At 37.1% G+C, this 21951-nt stretch overlaps 1 protein-coding gene across 2 annotated transcripts; it reads left to right on the top strand.

Moving 5' to 3' along the window:
- Nucleotides 1-139: 139 nt before the first annotated feature.
- mtmr1b (myotubularin related protein 1b) lies at nt 140-21851 on the top strand. Of its 2 annotated transcripts, XM_051876910.1 has the most exons (16): nt 140-521; nt 2455-2560; nt 3932-3997; nt 10814-10889; nt 11096-11190; nt 12461-12568; nt 12688-12789; nt 12911-12994; nt 13098-13247; nt 13898-14086; nt 16284-16469; nt 17292-17498; nt 17591-17683; nt 17793-17906; nt 17992-18168; nt 20740-21851. In XM_051876910.1, the coding sequence occupies exons 1-16, from the start codon at nt 472-474 to the stop codon at nt 20887-20889; spliced, it is 1953 nt and encodes a 650-aa protein (XP_051732870.1). In that variant the 5' UTR covers nt 140-471; the 3' UTR covers nt 20890-21851. The 2 variants fall into 2 exon arrangements, with proteins under 2 accessions (XP_051732870.1, XP_051732871.1); XM_051876911.1 differs by lacking the exon at nt 3932-3997.
- Nucleotides 21852-21951: the final 100 nt, after the last annotated feature.

Genomic DNA, 21951 nt, shown 5'->3' with positions numbered 1-21951 from the left:
GGATTTGGACAAAGAATTCAGAGCCAGATGGGTGCTCACCCTTAACCCCCACGCAATGCTACTAGATTTTATATATGAAATCCCTGCGACGCTTTCCAAACATTACCCATGTCACGCTATTGCATTTTGGGTAACGTAGTCTGTTGATATTTATTAGCGCTGGCGTGGCGGTGCGGAAGGCGAGTTTACGAATCCTACTGCGTTGAAGGCTGAGTATTAATATTCATGACTTAAGTCTTTGCCATTGGAAACTATCTGCTCAACATAATTAATATTCAGGAGCAATCCATCACCATTGGAAGTTTACGCAGCACAGACCTAATTAACATTTATGAGCGATATCCCTAGACATAGTAGGATTTCGCGTCTTTGCGAGTCACGAAGTTCTAGTGTTATCTGCTCCAGGCACACGATGAGTGTTGGATATGCAACATAGCGTGGTTTTGCATTTCTGTAAGCTTACAGCAGAGGATGGAGAAGCGACAGACCGCAGCACAGTCAAACGCTGAAACTCCAGACAGGTCAGTGCCAATAACACCCCTTTTATAGATTATGACACCCCATCTACACTGTTAGTGGCGTGACGCGACGCTTAGTGGATGCGTTCTTGTAAGTCGCGTTGCGATCACTGTGTAGACAGGAGGTGTCATAAACCAGGTGTTTCAAAGCGTTGTTAGGTTTAGTTACTGAGTGACTTGAAGCAAACAAAATCCTTGAGCCAACTTTGTTTGAATGAGGTGTTGTCTCATATTAACCAAACATGCAGATAAGAAAGTAGGCTACTTGTAAATGAGCAACGATGACTTTTCTTTATTAAGGGTGCACTTCTTTTTTTTTTCTTTTTTTTTGCTAATTAATGTTTTACTGATGAAATAAACAGCGGTTTTGAAAAATATTAAAAATGATGCACGCTTGCTTGAGATGAAGACTCCAGACATATTAATCTTAGAAAAAGCTTTTGTTATCTGTGGAGCGGGTCGCCCCCTCATGGGTGCCGCTGTGTTGATATCACATGACCAACCGTGTCATGTAATTGGCTGAGTTACTAATAGTAATAAATAAATAAATAAATATAATACCTTTCAGTTAGTGCTCAAGACATTTTACAAAGTATTAAAAAATACTAGGGCTGCACAATGTATCGCACGATATGAAAAATAACATTGAAATTGCACTTAAACGCGATTTTTAGTGCGATTGTGAAATCGCAAAGGCTGTGATTGTTTTTTTGTTGGTGTTGTTGTTTTAATGTGCAGATTGTCAATGACTAGTCTCAGCCTCAGACGTCACGCCCACGGATCGTTGGCTGAACTTCTGATGCATATGGCACACTTAACTAGAAACACTTCAGGATTTTCGAAGTCGTCATCTGGTTGGTTGAATCCTACAGGATGCCCGGGAGACGTGTGTCGCGTTCTTTAACGTTCCGCCTAGAAACAAATGCCGTGACGCAAAACCCCCTCATGGAAGAAGAAAACCGTAGTGTTTACAACTGTGACAATGAGCGTTTTCCAGGATCTACTAAATGCTGGACGCTGGATTGATGTAAAGTTTGCGGCTCCATTGTTGCAGTAACCTTGCACAATGTTCTGAAATGAATAATTTATTAGATACATGCCAGTCTGTTATTGTAGGGACATCGACTTTACATTTTTACACCCCTAAACATGACGCGGAACAAAACATTGCGTTGCATGTCAGTCAAACGTCCCCCTGGGCGGTCCTTGGCCAATGAAAGCTGCGATAGAGTCCAGACCTTCTGCCGCCAGTCTGAAGGTCTGGCTATGCGAGACTAGTCAATGAAGTATATCTCCAAATGCTAATCCATCTGAAAGCACTGCGAGTTTGAGTCGCTTATAATGTACATTTGAAATAGCAACACGCGTCAAACATCTTTCCAGACATGAGAAGCATTTATTAACATCTTGTCCAACAAAAGACAACATTTAATAACACGTTTTTACTCCAGTAACAGTTGAGCATCCTTCTGTGAGATGATGTGGCTTCTTACACAGAATAAGGCAGTCATGTTTAATCAAATCAAAGCGTTTCAATCTTCTGTTTATTCAGCTACAGCGATATGATGCATTATCTTCTTCTGTGGCAGGGCATATTTGGAGTTTCTCCGCAAGAGCGCCCTCTGGCTTTTAGATGGAGAAGCATTTACTACTGATCACAGAGCCGTAAAGCTCTGACAAGCTGCGCATAAAATAATCGCAGCCTTAAAATTTGCAATAAATCGCGATATATCATGCAGCCCTACAAATTACATCTAAACTACAGCTGTAACAGCAGAGTCCAAGTCAACAGCATAGTTAAGAATGATGAATATCGCTGATATACTATTGGGTTGAAGAGCCAGCTGAACATAAACAAATACTCACTGAGTGCTCTTATACATATCTTATTATCAGAAGTATTATGTTGTAACTCACTAACACTTTTATATTATAGTCCCACAGGGGCTCATGTTGAATGGTGCAAACAACTGATTGCAGCCACAATGTCAAGTCCGATCTCTGGATCCATCAGCTCAGAGATGATTTCTAGAGACTACAAGGTATGGGTGTGCTAGTGTGTATAGTTAAATAATAATAATAATTTTACTGAGACTCAGCACATCTCTTTCGGTTTGGGTTGCATTACTTTTATAAAGAACACATCTGCTTTCTTTTGTGGATACTCATGACACTTATGTGCCCTGATTTATTCATTGTTTTTTTCACTTATATTTCATCACTGTGTGGCAGTATGTAGAGGTAGTAGACTGAAGCAAACAATATGTCAAAACGTGTAAATTCTCACTAACTCAAAACAGGTTTTTTCTATTTATGCATTGCCAGAGATCTCCACCCAGTGTTTTTAGTTTATACACTCTTATGCAAGAGGCAGCACACTTCAGACAACTGCTGTTTTTGTCATGAAACCACAGTGGAACATTGCTGATGAAGTTATTTTATCAAGTCTCCACTGTCACTGACATATTTCATATATCTACTCCTCATTTTCTTACAAAACCCTTTTGGTGGAACACAAAGTGTTAATTTTACCTAGAACCATAAAAATAGTCCAGTCAACTCATGCTGTAAGGACTTCTGAAGTCGTATGAGCTTTGTGTGAGGAACAGACTGAAAAAGCGTGCTGTTAACTAGATAATTAAGTCTGTTGAACACAAATTTGTGAATCATTCAGACCAGTTTTATTAACTAGATCAAATGATTCACTGAAAAGATGGAACGATTCGTTCATGAATCAGACATCACCACTGCTCTCATAAACGTGGCCAGGAGAGCTTGGTTGGATGTCAAAACTTACATTTTGGACTGTTCCTCACACAAAGCTATTTTGCAAGACTTGAAATATAGTGCACAAATCATATTATAGATTTATGAAGAAAAAAAATGTAGTGATACTTCAAACACTCTGTTAATCATGCAGAACCTCTGATTGATTCTGACACTGTTTCTGTTTCGGTTCTTTAAAGGGGTCATATATCATGTCAAATTAATGTAAATCATGTCAAATTAAACTTTTGAAATAAAAAGTTGACTATGATAACAAATTGTAAATTTCAGAATTTGAAAACCCCTCTCCAGTCCAAAAATACCCTGTATTGAAACATGAAAGTAATGTCATTTTTTATGTTAAAATACTTTCGTCCATCCCAGTCAGTATCATAGTGTTCTTTTCAGAGTTTTTGGTGCAGAAAACGTGACTAACATTTAAGTCTGGGAACATATAAAGCGATACAAAGTGTATATGACCCCTTTTGACCTTATTACACCTGCATGAAAGCTTGTAGTTCTCGTAGTTCTTGAAATGATTGCACTTCCTCAATCTTTCTGGTGTGGTAACATGCACTGCTCTTTTTCTTTCTCTTTCCTCATCGATCTCTGTTTTTCTGTGGTGTTGTGGTGTTTCTTTGGTGCAGGACTGTGATGTGGAGGTTAAAGGATTTCTCTTGGACAGTGACCCTCAACAGACTGCCCCCTCTTCGGCAAGTCTTTCTGTGTGTGTGTGTGTGTGTATGACTCTGTTAACAATTTGACATGATTACTAACTTACAAACATAAATAGACTGTTTCAAGGCACTTACATCCAAGTAAAAAAAGCACACAAATGTAATTTTAGGGTGAAATGCATGTTAAACATGAAATAATGTTTCCTCTTCTCACTCTTTTCCCAGCTCCCACTGATAAAATAACTACCTCACCTCAGCCCCCCAAAATCACACTGTAGGTGCTGGTAAAATTGTGCACCTGAATTTGTATTCATCATCCAGTCAGTCATCCACAGCCAATATTAACTAGCTACCCCAAACATGTATTTGAGTCCATCGCCGTCATTTAACTCTGGTAATGTTCATGAAGTTAGTTTCAGTTGCTACAGTGTTGTGCGAGACACATGCTTCTAGCAATCAATCAATCAATCAACTCAGGGATGCACCGATACGGTATCGGGCCCGATACCAAGCTCATGTACTCGTACTCGTAAAAATACCCCCGATCCCACAGACCGATACCTCACGTGACGTAACTGACAGAATTTTCCGTGCACAGAGACACCGACGGCAACAGCAGAAACAATGTCAGCCTCAGAGGTGTGGAAATACTTCAAAATTTATGATGACAACACACACATTGCGAACTGCATGCTTTCAATCACAATTCGTTATCGATTAGTGAAGGCGGGATAGGCGGAATCGCGCTGAATGACACAGACCAGTAGCGCTCTCTCTCGCGTGCGCGCTCTCTCTTTCTTGCGCGCGATCCCAGTTCTCTCAGACAGCGCGCGATCAGTTCTCCTCGCGCCTGAATGGTCAAATGCACACATAGTTGCCCAAATGTCCATCGTGTGGAGTATCTCACGTAAATACAGTCGGTTATGGCTTAAGTCGACGTAAACATTTGGGTGAAAACAGATGTGTCAGTATCCATGGATTCGGTCTTAAAGGGACCGTAGCCTATATTTGTCACAGTAAATAAATGTATACATGGTAAATAAACCTACTGTATCTGAAAAACAAGTGTATTTAATTTGTATCTTTATAGTGTTTGTTGTACTGTTTGTAATTTGTAAATTTCTTTTTATATAACAACAATTATATATATTGGTAATTCTGCCCTTTGAAGGTTATTGGACACTTAAATTTTTGTTCTTTAAGTTTGTGACAAGCACATAAAAATAATTACTTTTTTCATTAGAGTAATAATAAAGAAGCTGTCCTACATTCATTAGTCTCACTGTATTGTGCTAGGAAAACAGCAACATCAAAAAAAAAAAAAAAAAAAAAAAGAGAGAGAGAAATTAATAAATGTATAGGCATCGGTATTGGCGAGTACCAGAAAAAAAGTATCAGTACTCGTACTCGGTCCTTAAAAAAAAGGTATCGGTGCATCCCTATCTATCTATCTATCTATCGAGACTTTAACATTTTGTATCAAAAAGTAAGATTTCAAAATCTTGTAAAATCATTTAAATTTGGATTTCTTGCATTGGCTACTTATTATAATGAACTGTTTTTTGATAGTTACCATCATTTTGTTGTCCATGTAAATGCATTAATACTTTAAAGAGCTCATAATTGTAATATTTGGATATAATTTATTTGCATTCTTTCCTGCAAAGGCATTTTAGATTTATTTCTGTAAACACATTTTTAGTTTGTTTTTACACAGTCTACATTTTTTTCTGTGCCGCAGATGCTGTCGAAAGAGCATGATTTGTATTTTAATCTGCAATATGCCTTTTCTGCATTATTGATATAGCAGATAACTGAATGCGTGAGGGGGAAAATACAGATGTTTTGACTCATATGCCATTATGAAATATCACCACCCCGTGCCATCTTTCTAGGGCTTTATTAGCATAATGCTGAACAGATCCCCATAGATCTTTTGTTTTGGTGAAGGTCAAGCCTGTTGAATTCTACAGTGCTGTCGTTGTCCTGCAGCTGGACCGTAACAGAATGGCTGAATTCTCTGATTCGTCTGTGTCCATGAAGCTGCCAAACAGTTCTGTCACTGTGGGTGGAGCAGACCCACGAGCCCTCATCTCATCCCTCTGAACTCCCCACTGCTTGTTGTCAGCAGTTTGCTCACAGAAACAGCTTTTTCAGAGCCAAACGCTGACTTGTGGTTCACGTGATCACTGAAAAGAGTATACTGCATATACTGCATATAGACAAGATTTTTAATAGTTACTGGTGCTAAATTCACCATCAAGATGCTTGGGTGTTGTACGTGGTTGCTGTGTTTGCTGAGGTGTTCAGAGTGTATTTTAGTTTTGTGAAGTGCATATTCCCTTCTGTCAAAGTTAATGAAAGCATCCAAAAATATGAAGCTCAAATATTTTGCTCTTGCTGAATTTGCAGCATCAGTAGTTTTCTTTTCATGCTGTGAGATTTTCTTCAGTGCTCTAAATTACAGCCCTGCCTTCCACGTTTAGTTTACAGCCTCAGACATTGGACTGGCTGTTTGCTTTAGGCAGAGAGAGAACTTAATGTTTGGGAGTGGTGGAAAGGAAACCACATACAGAGTATTTCTGATTCAATATGATACTGAGGGTGATTTTTTTCTAAATCACTGTTTGTTTTATTTTTGTGTGTGTGTTCAAATAGTTTACAAATTAAGCTAAGGCAAGCATCACTATTAATATTGTACATACTTAGTATTAAACTTAAAGGAACACTCCACTTTTTTTGAAAATAGGCTCATTTTCCAACTCCCCTAGAGTTAAACAGTTGAGTTTTACCGTTTTCGAATCCATTCAGCCGATCTCTGGGTCTGGCGGTACCACTTTTAGCATAGCTTAGAATATTTCATTTAATCGGATTAGACCGTTAGCATCTCGCTAAAAATTGACTAAAGAGTTTCAATATTTTTCCTATTTAAAACTTGACTCTTCTGTAGTTACATCGTGTACTAAGACCGAAGGAAAATTAAAAGTTGCGATTTTCTAGGCCGATATGGCTAGGAACTATACTGTCATTCCAGCGTAATAATCAAGGAACTTTGCTGCCGCACCATGGCTGCAGCAGGTGCAATGATATTACACAGCATCTCTCACAAATGTCTCCATGGTTTCAAGGCACGCTCCCTGTGCAAGCAGGGGGTCACAGGCGCTGCGTAATATCATTGCGCCTGCTGCAGCCAAGGTACGGCAGCAAAGTTCCTTGATTATTACGCCGGAATGAGAGTAAAGTTCCTAGCCATATCGGCCTAGAAAATCGCAACTTTTAATTTTCCTTCGGTCTTAGTACACAATGTAACTACAGAAGAGTCAGGTTTTAAATAGGAAAAATATTGAAACTCTTTGGTCATTTTTTAACGAGATGCTAACGGTCTAATCAGATTCAATGAACTATGCTAAGCTATGCTAAAAGTGGTACCGCCAGACCCGGAGATCAGCTGAATGGATTCGAAAACGGTAAAACTCAACTGTTTAACTCTAGGGGAGTTGGAAAATGAGCCTATTTTCAAAAAAAAGTGGAGTGTTCCTTTAAGAACTAAACTTGTTCCACACTGCTTGTATAGTAGACGTGGAAAAATCCCACAGACCAGAAGTCTTTAACCCTGCTCTTGGAGGCCCACTGTCCTGCAGAGTTTAGCTCCAACCCTAATCAAACACACTTGATCCTGCTAATCATGATCTTCAGTATTACATGAAAATCATATACTTAAAGGTGCAATATGTAAGAATTTTGCAGTAAAATATCCAAAAATCATTTGGCCAGTGTTATATATTTCGTTCACTTGAGTACTTACAATATCCCAAATGTTTCCAACTATTTGTAAATCGTGAGAAAACTGCAGTTTTAACCAAGGCTCCGGGATGTGTAAGGAGTCGCCTGTCAATTGCATCATACCCGCATTACCCTCCGTTTCCGGTTTTATTTTGTAGAAACCATGGAAATGTTGTAATAGACAAGAGAACAACTGTTTGGTTACATTTATAGACAGAAAACTAATTATTGTTATATAGCTCAACACGTTTAGTCTTATTGTTTAAATCTAATTTTCTTGATTTTTTTTTTTTTTTTTTTTTTTTTTTTTTGCGAGTACCATGCCTCAGAGAAAAACACTATTTTGTCAAGTGGCTAACATAGCATAATAAGATGCAGCTTTATTTTTAGTAACAGTAATACAGATTTTTCTCCATCATACAATACGTTTTAAAATTAATTGCATGCCATTTATCAACACAAGCCATCCAGAATTTAATATGATATTCTAAAATCGATCTAGCTTACTTCAGGGTGCAACAAGTGTCTCACATCAGCCACCGAGCGAACGCACAGAGTAACATTATAACATCATTTTCAACACACTCAAATGTATCTAATATGATAAACAGAGCTGCGTTACCTCATACTCATGACCATAAAAGCGGACGCGGCGCCGGCGACTGTGTCATAATAAAAGTTCCGCTGCTCGTGAGGCGTGTGTTGCGCAATCGCTCCAGCGGCCTCGTTCAGCTCCCACAACATTCGGTCCTGCTCTGTTTCATACTACAGTAACGTTAATAATCGCATCCATGGACATGATTTCTTCACGAGTCCTATCCCGATTATTTCCACCAGCTGTGAAGTGAAGACCACATGTCCCAAGATTCCTCGCTCAAACTTGCCGTTATCAAGCTACGTCTTTGTTTTGAATAGGGCTCTAGCGACCTCTAGCGGACAGAAAATCTTACATATTGCAGCTTTAAGCAGGTTGGATATAAACTTTGCAGTGCAGTGGGCCTCCAGGAACTGGGTTGAAGACCTAGACCTAGACCATAGACTTTCACTGAGGGACACGGGCCATATTTAGGTATCATAATATCATAATGACATTGGGCATTGGGTTTGCTCTTATGACTTGACCAGTATGTTGCCTAGAAACCAGCCACAATACCTTAGCAATGGCATAGTAATTCCCTGGCAACATGGTGGCGAGTTTTAGATAATCTGATTAAGTGTCATGTAAAACACATTAAATTGAGGCATAAACAAAAAACACAATCCACAAACAACAAAAAGCAACATTCTAGATTCTAGAAATCCAAATAAGACAGCTGGCATATGCCTGTATTAATCAGACTTAAAGGGATAGTTCACCCACAAATGAAAATAATCCCATGATTTACTCACCCTCAAGCCACCCTAGGTGCATATGACTATCTTCTTTCAGATAAACACAATCGGAATTATATTAAAAAAGATCCTGGCTCTTCTAAGCATTATAATGGTAGTGAATGGCGCTCCTGATTTTGAAGTCCAACAAAGTGCATCCATCCATCATGAAAATAATCCATATGGCTCCAGGGGGTTAATAAAGTCCTTCTGAAGTGAAGCAATGGGATTTCGTACAAAAATATTCATATTTAAAACGTTATAAACTAAAATGATTAGCCTCCGACAGCCTATGCAGCCTATGCGACGTAGGATGTAGCGTAAGCTTAGATGCCTCTAGCTGTTCAAACAAATAGGGCTGGGCAACAAATTCAAGCTCCTCTTCTATCTATCGAAATCCTCCGATATTTCTCTTTTTTTAGACTTTTGTGACCAGAGTTTTGTTTTGCTCTATCCTCTGTGCTTCCGTGTTCGTCAATACGTCATGCGTCGTGTGAGTCGATTTGCGTAGGCCGTTTTCTGGAAGCTAGCCATTTTAGTTTATAAAGATTTAAATATGGACATTTTTTCTTACAAAAGCCGATCGCTTCGCTTCCGAAGGCCTTTATTGACCCCCTGGAGCCGTGTATACCCACATGATGGATGGATGCACTTTTTTGGACTTCAAAATCAGGAGCGGCATTCACTACCATAATAAAGCTTGGAAGAGCCAGGGTATTTTTTAATATAACTCCGTATGTGTTTGTCTGAAAGAAGACAGTCATATATACCTAGGGTGGCTTGAAGGTGAGTAAATCATGGGATAATTTTCATTTTTGGGTGAACTATCCCTTTAAATAACTTATTCAGACTATCTATGCATTATATCTAAAAATTTTCATGTCTATCTGAATTATGCTGATACAGGAATATTCCAAAAGGACCATGTAAACATCTTACTGGAATAACAGCTTATTCAGAATATGGACCTTAAAGGGTTAGTTCACCCAGAAATGAAAATAATGTCATTTATTACTCTCCCTCATGACGTTCCACACCCGTAAGACCTTCGTTAATCTTCGGAACACAAATTAAGATATTTTTGTTTAAATCCGATGGCTCCGTGAGGCCTGCATAGCCAGCAAAGACATTTCCTCTCTCGAGATCCATTAATGTACTAAAAACATATTTAAATCAGTTCATGTGAGTACAGTGCTTCAATATTAATATTATAAAGCGACGAGAATATTTTTGGTGCGCCAAAAAAAACAAAATAACGACTTATATAGTGATGGCCGATTTCAAAACACTGAAGCTTCGAAACGTTATGAATCAGCGTGCCGAATCATGATTCGGATCGCGTGTCAAACGCACCAACGCACCATATTTTTGGCGCACCAAAAATATTCTCGTAGCTTTATAATATTAATATTGAACCACTGTACTCACATGAACTGATTTAATTATGTTTTTAGTACATTAATGGATCTTGAGAGAGGAAATATCATTGCTGGCTATGGAGGCCTCACTGAGCCATCGGATTTCAACAAAAATATCTTAATTTGTGTTCCAAAGATTAACAAAGGTCTTACGGGTGTGGAACGACATGAGGATTAGTAATAAATGGCATTATTTTCATTTTTGGGTGAACTAACCCTTTAATTGGACAATGATGTGCATGTAATCATATCAAAATGTGTTTATTTCAATCTGTGACAGGCACTCAGAGAAGGAAATAAGCAGGCTCAGATGGAGGAGGCTCCGCGTGTTCCTGGAGAAACCATCAAGGCTATTGGTAATGACATTAACATGTGCGCACTTGTGGTTTAGCATCTTTTTTACCTTATGTAACAGTACAGAACCATCATGAAGCATAGCAAGCTTAACATAATATGACTTAATAAGTTGTAGGTTATAGGTTAGGTAAGTGGATGGAGTTGGTCTTCCACACATATGCACGTCAACTGTAGATAACCTTTGAATGCTGTGGTGTTTTCACAGTCAAAGACGTCATGTATATCTGTCCATTCTCTGGAGTTGTGAGAGGGACTCTAACCATCACTGATTACAAGCTCTACTTCAAGAGCCTGACACGGGTAAACACAGTCTTCTACTTATTTTTACAACATCTAAACGCAGTGACACACCAAACTGATATTAAAGAACTAACGGCAACAAAAGCCGACTGTGGTGTCGCCTCATGTCAGCATTGTGCGTCAAAAATTTGTGTTTGCCATTCCCCCAACGTAGTATTGTCAAAAAATATTGGTGTTTCGATATATATAAATACTGTAATATTTGAAGAGGTTTCAATTAAAAAAACGTTTGCCGTATCAATACACCAATACAAGTTTCTGAAGGATCATGTGACACTGAAGACTGAATGTCTGATGCTGAAAATTCACGGGAATAAATTACATTTTTAGAAAATGTACTATTATTTATTCAATTGTTTTTACTGCATTTTTGATCAAATAAATGCAGCCTTGGTGGAAATAAGAGACGTCTTTCAAACACATTAAAACATTTTAATTAATTATTCCAAAGTTTTGGACAGTAGCGTACTGAGTTTCTGTTGATTTCTGTAAAACGCTTTTGAAAGTCGATCGGACCGAGCACCACAACAAACTTGTAGCCAATCAGCAGTAGGGGGCGTGTCCACTCATGATGGGGGAGGAGAGAGTGAGCAAGAGGGAGATTTAAAGAAAGACTGTAGAAAGAGAGATTGCTGAGAGACATTACAAAAGAGAAAACTTAGAGGAATATCACTGGAAAAAGAAGGGTTATGATCAGGCAAGAGCTTTAGGATCCGCGTTAATATTAGAAAAGCTTTCCAGCCCTGGAGAAATCTAAGCGGGAAAGCCTGAAAATGGATGAAAAGGTTGCGTTGTTTCTGCTCCATACGTTGGTTTTGAGTGTCATTGTTTGTCTCGAACTCATGCTTTATATAATAACATAAATTTTATGGATGATATAGACCTTTGTGTTTGCCATGTAAATAGCCGTGATGCTAACATGGAGTAAAAACTTAATAAACAAACTCAAACTCTTGCTTGTAGATACTGCTTGTGTATTGTATGTTCATTTTTTGTTCTTCCTTGTCATTCGTTCACCATCTTCGCTTTATTTTGCTTTGCTTCTGCAATGATAAAGAGACATCCACTCTTACATTGCGTGTTCCTGCATTTTGGGGGCGGAGCAATGAAGGGAGGGGTGTGTTTGTTTGGGTTGATTTCAAATATCAACAGTGTTCAACAACTATTCTCAGAAATCGCTTATTGCACCTTTAAATTAGTGCTATTCTCAGATCTCAACAAGCAAAAATGTTTTGATTGGTTATTAATGTTGTTTCTGTGTGTGTGAAAGGATTCTCCATTTGTGCTGGATGTGAATCTTGGAGCCGTGAGCAGACTGGAGTCTATCGCTGTTCAGAGTCACGGAGACAACACTCAAGGACTTGAGATAGTCTGCAAGGCAAAGGACAAATCAGTTTTCCTCTTTTCCACCCTTCATTGGCTCTAGGCCCCTTCCCTTTTCTGTCTTAGCTTCTTTTTAGTCTCTTGCACACTATTAAGTACTATTTCTTTTCACAGGACCTGAGAAACCCCCGGTTTGCATACAAGAAGGAGGGACAGAGCAATTTGGAGGTGTTTGAAATACTGTCAAAGTATGCGTTCCCTCTCTCCCACAACCTGGTATGATTTTTTTGAAAACACCCACATGTGATACTTGCGTAAGGATGTGCTGTACACTATAGTGCACTAGCTGAAGATGTTTCAGTGTGTTTAATGATACACATTCCCTCTCTTCCCTCAGCCTCTCTTTGCCTTTAAATACCGAGAGACATTTCCAGAAGATGGCTGGAAGATCTACGACCCAATCGCTGAGTACAAGAGACAGGTACGGACTGTCATCACCAGTCACCATATGCAAAATATATCAGGACAGGTAATTATTTTGGTATTACAGTATGTTCTGATGTCGATGTTGTGGGTGATGGCAGGGTCTTCCAAACGAGAGCTGGATCATCAGTAAAGTGAACAGCAGTTATGAGGTGTGTGAGACGTATCCCGCTCTTCTGGTCCTGCCTTCAAACGTCACAGAGGATGAACTGAAGAGAGTGGCGGCCTTTAGGGCCAAACGCCGTTTCCCTGTAAGAAGTTTTTTTTTTTTTTTTTAAGTGAAAATCCTAGGGTCAGTTTTAGTTTTACTTTACAACGGGTCTTTGTTTGGCCAACTGAAATATCCTCTAGCAGCATCTACATTGTCATCAGGGCTACTATAGTTAAAAAATAGCTAAAACCATAAAAAAAATCAGTACTTAAATATATAATATATATAATAATGTTAAATGAGCAATTTTCCAAGCAGTGGTGTTCTGAAATGAGGAGGCAAAGTAATTACTTTTTTATGTAAATTCATGTTCCAGTTACACTTAATGTTGACACATTAATGTTTATTTAACATCAGGTTAAATAAATACTCAAGAAATCAACAACCAAAACAATTCAGTGCACGAAAATGAGAGATGGGATTTATCATGTGAACATCGCAATAACCAGTTATAACGCAATAGAGGCTTTGCTTTCTCTCATGTGACTATCGCCCCAATAATCCCACAGCATGCTTTAGGGGGTCTGTTAAAACTCAATATATATCTAATTCAATATATTTATATTAATAAAAACGAATGAATGATAAATAATATCTCAATGATACTAAAAGTCATACAGCAGTTTTTAATCATGCTGTTTTATTTGTTCTATCATGGTCATCTTCTTAAACGTTATCACATTCCCTCAGGTGTTGTCCTGGATTCACCCTGAGAGTCAGGCTGCCATAGTGCGCTGCGGTCAGCCACAGGTGGGTCCGTCAGACCGCCGCTGCAGGGAGGATGAACGGTACCTTCAGACGATACTCGACGCCAACGCTCAGTCTCACAAACTCTGCATCTTTGATGCTCGCCAAAGCACTGTGGCTGACACCAACAAAGTAAGAAACTGTTTTAAAAAACAAATACTACAGCCAGTGTTGTGGGTTACGCATTACAAGTAACATGAGTTATGTAATCAGATTACTTTTTTCAAATAAGTAACGCAAGTTACTTTGTTTTCCCATTTATTGACTGAAAGCTCTCCTGTCTCCGTGTTGAGAAATTGTGATTAAAGTGCAGAGGTGTTGTGTGTGCTGTGTGAACATGATGCTTATTGTAGTTCTAGACTAAATGTGAGCATACATTTACTCATCTCGCTTGCACAAAAATAGATTCAGTATTCCACAAAATGAATAAAAATAGTAAAATGCAAACTCAGAATATTATGCAAACCTGCCATAAATATGTTAAATTACACAACTCTCTACTGTACAGCCGTGAATTTGCATTTACTTCAGCCTGAGGCTTATTCATGTGGTGTGAAAGGGCCTTTACATTTGCCAAAAATCATACTTTTTTATTAAAAAACAAACAAGAAAGCCCAGCCCAGGGAGAAAAGGTTTTTTACTGAGAAAAAGTAATGCAAAAGTAATGGAACACATTACTTTCCATAAAAAAGTAACTAAGTAATGCAATTAGTTACTTTATTAGGGAGTAACACAATATTGTAACTTATTGCATTACTTTTAAAAGTAACTTTCCCTAACACTGACTGCAGCAATACACTACCATTTAATATTATTATATACCTGCAATACCTGCAGGACGCAGCGCTTTACTATAGTTAGTGTTCTATGTTGTGTATATACAATTTGTTTGTTTGATTTTGATATTTGATTTTTATCTTTATTTTTTCTCCCTCCTTTTCTATTTTAATTTCTGATTTGTTGTAAAGCACTTTGGATCAACTACAGTTGTGTTAAATTTGTGCTATATAAATAAAATTTGACTTGACTTGACTATTCAGAAAGGACACATTAAATTGATCAAAAATGACAGTAAAGATATTTATAATGTTACAAAAGTTTTATATTTCAAATAAATGATGTTATTTTGAACTTTGAAGTTTATCAAGGAATCCTGAAAAAAATGTATCAGTTTCCACAAAAAATATTAAGCATCACTACTGTTTTCACCATTGATGATAATAAAAAAGCACCAAATCAGCAGTTTATATTAGAATGATTTCTGAAGGATCATGTGACATTGAAGACTGGAGTAATGATGCTGAAAATTTAGCTTTGCCATCACTGGAATAAATTACACTTTAAAACATATTCAAATAGAAAACAGTTATTTTAAATTGTAATAATATTTCATAATATTAATGTTTTGGCAGTATTTTTCAATATTTTTTAGGAAAAAAAATATTGATATTTTGTAGTGAGGCAGTTCATATATACAATATATACATATATGCATATATACAAGTTCACAAAACTAATTTTCAGCATTTAAGCCTTTAGATCAGAAGGTCAGTGAAGAAAATTTTATATAAAAATTATATACATGAGATGTTTGAGGAATCTTCATACAGTAAGGGAAGAATTGAACTTACCTGTTTTAGTTTCTAAATTTACTCAGAAAAGCGGTTGGTTAGCAGTTGTAGTCTTAAATACTAAATAAGTATGAGTAATGGATTCACCGAACCAGTTTAAACCTCAACACAGAATAAAACTGAAGGGATAGTTCACCAAAAAATAAAATCATCATTTACTCACCCTCATGTCATTCCAAAGCTGTCTAACTTTACTCTGTGGAATACAAAGGAAGATATTTTCAAGAACATTGAGAACCAAACAACAATTGGAGCCGTTGACTTCCACTGTATGGACAAAGGAAACACTGAGACATTTCTCAAAATATCTTCTTTTGTTTTTCACAGAAGAAAGAAAGGCATACAGGTTTGCACCAAAGTGTGGGTAAGAGAGTAAATGATTAAAGTAAACTGTCCCTTTAAAGAAATCTTCCCTCAGCTAGAATCTCATCCACTTTAGTTTAATGTTATTGAAATTAGTCAAGCCTTGTTGTAAGCAGGACAAGACCAGGCTTATGAACATTTTCTAGAAGTTCAGTATTGTTATGAAAGAAATGATAGAAAGCTCATAGATTGATACTCTGGGCTTGATAACGTCAAAACATGATGTTCCCCACACAAATGACAGCATCATGTGTGATAACCATCATGTGCCAGCAATAATCCCACTACTGTACCAGATTTTCTGGAATGGTTTATATGTGGCTCCACTTTTGTAGGCCAAAGATGGAGGATATGAGAATGAGAGTTTCTACATCAATGTGGAGCTGAACTTTCTGGAGATCCCCAACATACATGTGATGAGAGAATCCCTGAGGAAACTCAAGGAGGTGGTGTATCCTGCCATTGACCAACAACACTGGTTCTCATCTGTGGATTCTACGCACTGGCTGGAATACATCAGGGTGAGAATCTGGATTACGTCACTACACCATGTTTGTTTTGAAGCCATGATCGAACCAGATGGTCATTATATCCTGACTTTCATACTCATGAATTTTCATTGATGTTTCTGTTCTGTCTTCTATGTTTTAAAATATTGCTTTCACTTTACTGATTCTGTAGTGCATTTAGTTTGAGAGGCTTGTTGAAGTCACCTTCTGGGGCTGGAATCACGAAAATCTTCTTGAGAAAGAAGAATTTCCAGAAGATAAATTCCAAGAAGTTTATAAGAATGTTCCTTTTTGAAGTTAAATTCTTCAAAAATACAAATATTTTCTTAAGAACATTTTTTTTCCTTAATAAGAAAATGACAGGCTTTGGTGATATCTAATTATATGGCGATTGTTGCAGAAGGCGCGCAGATCAAAACACTGCTTCAAATCTTTTGTTTCGAAATCAGCAAATTGCAGAATTGTAGAAAATTGCAGAAAAATCAAAGCCATATGTGTAACACAACTGCGTTCCAAATTTGAAGTTGATATCACAAAAATTGAGGTTTTGTTTAGGTGCTATACCAAACATAGCCACTGGGTGATGCATTCTCCTGTCACAAATCAATACATGTCTCTCACAATATCACAAAACAGTGGCCAAATATGGAACCTTGAGTCTCGGAGCTTTCCAAGTTTAAATGTTTTGTCAAAGTCTTTTCTGTTTATACTCTAGGTTTGTCTTAGGTTGCTCAAATAATTGTTAAATATTTTAAATGATTTAATTTAATTAATATTTAAAACTAATTTAAAAAGTATTTCTTAAAGGTACAACGCTCACTATTTTCTCTGTAGCTCTTGCTAGCAGGTGCAGTTCGCATCGCAGACCGAATCGAGTCGGGTAAGACGTCAGTGGTGGTGCACTGCAGTGATGGCTGGGACCGCACGGCTCAGCTCACCTCTCTGGCCATGCTTATGCTGGACGCACACTACCGCTCGCTCAGGGGCTTCCAGGTGCTGCTGGAGAAGGAATGGCTGAGCTTCGGACACCGCTTTGCTTCAGTCAGTAACATTCTGCATATATGGAAAAAACATTCCACACTGAACGTGTACTAACATCTCACTGTATCTTTCTCTTCCTCTGTCTTTCTTAGCGTGTGGGACATGGAGATGGGAATCACGCAAACTCTGAACGCTCACCTCTCTTTGTGCAGTTCATCGACTGTGTCTGGCAAATGACGCGACAGGTGAGGGAAAAAGTGGATAGTGGAGCTGAGAAAAAAATCTGATGAAAAAATGTATGATACGATATTATTATATTACCCTTTTAAGCTTTCTCTTTTGTTCTCTCCATAGTTTCCCTCTGCATTTGAATTCAATGAGCTGTTTCTCGTCACGGTGCTCGATCACCTCTACAGCTGCCTGTTTGGGACATTTCTCTACAACAGCGAGCAAGAACGAGTCTCGAAGGCAAGTGTATTAATGTGCATTAATGTCACTTGGTTTTAAAGTAATGATTTACCCACCCTCATGTCAATCCATTCTGATTGTGCAGGAGGTTTACAGTAAGACCGTGTCTCTATGGTCATATGTGAACAGTCAGCTTGAGGAGTTTACCAACCCGCTGTATGTGAACTACGAGCACCATGTTTTATATCCGGTAGCCAGTCTGAGACATCTAGAGCTTTGGGTCAGTTATTATGTGCGCTGGAACCCGCGCATGAGGCCACAGGTAAGCAGGGGATCCGGAAGATCATGACTCAATATGTTTTATAACTGATTATTCCAAATGTGTTTCAGTGGAAGTACAGGTAGGTGAAAATGTGTTTTGTGGACTTTGATTTGTATTAAAGCCTGTAAAGCCTGACATATGAAATAATATTCTGAAAATTCTATATATATAGAATTTTCAGAATATTATTTCATATGTCAGGCTTTACAGGCTTTATATATACATATATATATATATATATATATATATATATATATATATTTTTTTTTTTTTTTTTTTTTTTTTTTTTTTAATAGAACAGTTATTGAACCTTTTAGACTTTTTTTTTTAAATGAATTGCATATGTTTTTTGTTGCAATTTTTTTTTTTTGTACTTTTATGGCTCATATAATATGATATAGTGAGAATATGGAGCTTATACTTGAGGAGAAAAAAAAAGAGGCCCAAACTAAGCAAAAACGTGTATTTTGGTGTAGTTGCTGATATTTATATATAATATTAGCCAGTCCAGTTCATCTTGAAACAGTATAAAAGTTATTACGTTTACTTTATGAAAATCATTAAAGATTTCACAGCAAAAATATGTGTACCGTGACCTGCATGTGGACATTTTTAGAATTTATTTATTTTAAAAGTTTAAACTATCAATCAGATGACAGGAGACATGTAGACACAACAGGTTGTGATCATGCTGATAATTTAGAGGCCTTAAAAATTTGCGTATCAAATATTATACAGTAGGCTTCATAGTTGCATTTAGACAAATCTAAGGATTTCCTTTAAAATTATTTTATTTTATGGCACTGCTGTTTAAAAATCTGGGAGCAACCAATAAACTTGGTTGCTCAGGTCAGCTGAATTTTAACTGGACAAAGAAAATGTAAAAATGGTCATATAATTAGAATATCATCAAAAAGTTGATTTATTTCACTAATTCCATTCAAAAAGTGAAACTTGTATATTATATTCATTCATTACACACAGACTAATATATATCAAATGTTTATTTCTTTTAATTTTAATGATTATAACTGACAACTAAGGAAAATCCCAAATTCAGTATCTCAGAAAATCAGAATATTACTTAAGACCAATACAAAGAAAGGATTTTTAGAAATCTTGGCCAACTGAAAAGTATGAACATGAAAAGTATGAGCATGTACAGCACTCAATACTTAGTTGGGGCTCCTTTTGCCTGAATTACTGCAGCAAGGCGGCGTGGCATGGAGTCGATCAGTCTGTGGCACTGCTCAGGTGTTATAAGAGCCCAGGTTGCTCTGATAGTGGCCTTCAGCTCTTTTGCATTGTTGGGTCTGGCATATCGCATCTTCCTCTTCACAATACCCCATAGATTTTCTATGGGGTTAAGGTCAGGCGAGTTTGCTGGCCAATTAAGAACAGGGATACCATGGTCCTTAAACCAGGTACTGGTAGCTTTGTCCTGTTGGAAAATGAAATCTGCATCTCCATAAAGTTGGTCAGCAGCAGGAAGCATGAAGTGCTCTAAAACTTCCTGGTATACGGCTGCGTTGACCTTGGACCTCAGAAAACACAGTGGACCAACACCAGCACCCCAAACCATCACTGACTGTGGAAACTTTACACTGGACCTCAAGCAACGCGGATTGTGTGCCTCAAATGTCTCTCACCCAAAAATGAAAATTCTGTCATTAATTACTCACCTCATGCCGTTCCACACCCGTAAGACCTTCATTCATCTTCGGAACGCAAATTAAGATATTTTTGTTGAAAGCCGATGGCTCAGTGAGGCCTGCATAGCCAATATTAATATGGTTCAATATTAAAATTATAAAGCGACGAGAATATTTTTGGTGCGCCAAAAAAATAAAATAACGACTTATTTAGTGATGGCCGATTTCAAAACACTGCTTCAGGAAGCTTCGGAGCGTTATGAATCAGCGTGTTGAATCATGATTCGGATCGCATGTCAAACCGCCAAACTGCTGAAATCACGTGACTTCAGCGCTACGAACCGCTGATTCGACACGCTGATTCATAACGCTCCGAAGCTTCATGAAGCAGTATTTTGAAATCGGCCATCACTATATAAGTAGTTATTTTGTTTTTTTGCCGCACCAAAAATATTCTTGTCGCTTTATAATATTAATATTGAACCACTGTACTCACATGAACTGATTTAAATATGTTTTTAGTACATTAATGGATCTTGAGAGAGGAAATGTCATTGTTGGCTATGCAGGCCTCACTGAGCCATCGGATTTCAACAAAAATATCTTAATTTGCGTTCCGAAGATTAACGAAGGTCTTACGGGTGTGGAACGTAATAAATGACATTATTTTCATTTTTGGGTGAACTAACCATTTAATTAGATTAATTAATCGCCAAATCATGTAATTAATTAGATTGTAACATCATGTAATAAATTATATATATTTTCTAATTGGACCTTTATTTTTTTATTTTTATGATTTTATTCATTTTCATTTTATCTTGTAATTTAATTGAAATTTTACAAAAGTTGAAAATGTAAATACTTCACATTTAGTGACACTGTAGGCTCTGTTTTCCCCCTCGTCTCTGTCTGTCAGGTTCCTGTTCATCAGAGTCTGAAGGAGTTGTTGGTCCTGAAGTCAGAGTTGCAGAAGAGAGTGGAGGAGCTAAAACGAGATGCAGCTTCATCACATTCGTTCTCCTCTTCCTCAGAGCATGAAGGCATGCCCATGCAGACTACTGTCTGAGCATTTCTTATTAACCCGTTAAGTAAATACTGCTATTCTAAATCATTATATTTGGAATAATACCCCTGTGTGGTCATTAGTGCCCTCTAAAGGCCATAAAGCCACTGGCTAAATCACGTAGCACTACAGTTCAACAAACATTTTCCATATTATGAGTTTTCTATACATAACTTTGTGAAGGGTATTTTGATTTTGTCACTTATTGTTGGGGGAAAAAATAAAAATTGCACATTCAGTTGTTGTTTTAACACCTGAGCTTCATCAAGGCATGGGTTTCGAGCATATTTCCAGGGATTTTTTTAATCAAATTTTGTTATTAACAATAATATGTAATCCAGAACAAAACAGTATCTCTAAAAAAAAAAAAAAAAAAAAATGCTTTGCCAAGAATGTTCTTGCTCTTTTATTGCCTATAAGAATTACTACTCATTAAAATGTAACATAATTCAGAATCATGCATAAAATAAAATCTTTGCATAAATTTGCTCATTTATACACATTTTTTTACACAAACTGCCACCTTCAGATAAGCTATTATTATTTTAAATGCTACTATTTCAATATTACTATGACATAAGAATTACTAAAAGTTGTCTAATGCATACATATTTTATTTTCTAAACGTGTTTGTAATACCATTTTTTTTTTACATTTGTTTTATATTCATTTTTATAATAAATGTCTAATTTGTTATAAGCTTAAATTTGTAATAACTGTGTATATTAATATATGTTTAACACCAAATTTTGTTGTGCGAAGAATAAAAAACAAAAAGCTTACAAAAACTGGTAGTCCATTATATCTCATTCTGATTTTTCCATCTGCAAATTTACTTTTAATTAGACAAAATATGGTTACTTAAATGCTGTTTTTTTTTTTTTTCCAAAACATGGGTTCAGATTACATGTAAATGCCATTTAAGCTAAATATTTATAATAAAATGAATAATTCTTGTCACTCTTGACACTAGCTACATTTAATCTTAAATCAAGTATATCCTTGATACATGGTTATGGAGGGGGAAAAAAAATATTTATCAGGGATTCGAGTTTGACTTTAATT

The sequence above is a fragment of the Ctenopharyngodon idella genome, chromosome 21 (assembly GCF_019924925.1).
Source record: "Ctenopharyngodon idella isolate HZGC_01 chromosome 21, HZGC01, whole genome shotgun sequence".
NCBI classification, from domain to species: domain Eukaryota; kingdom Metazoa; phylum Chordata; class Actinopteri; order Cypriniformes; family Xenocyprididae; genus Ctenopharyngodon; species Ctenopharyngodon idella.
Note: the sequence above shows the minus strand (reverse complement) of the source record. Positions and strands in the feature narration are given on the sequence as shown.

Coding starts and splice junctions, on each gene's coding strand:
- mtmr1b (XM_051876910.1), top strand. CDS start 472: ATGGAGAAGCGACAGACCGCAGCACAGTCAAACGCTGAAACTCCAGAC. Junction 522..2,454: donor AACGCTGAAACTCCAGACAG/GTCAGTGCCAAT, acceptor TTTATATTATAG/TCCCACAGGGGCTCATGTTG. Junction 2,561..3,931: donor TGATTTCTAGAGACTACAAG/GTATGGGTGTGC, acceptor TCTTTGGTGCAG/GACTGTGATGTGGAGGTTAA.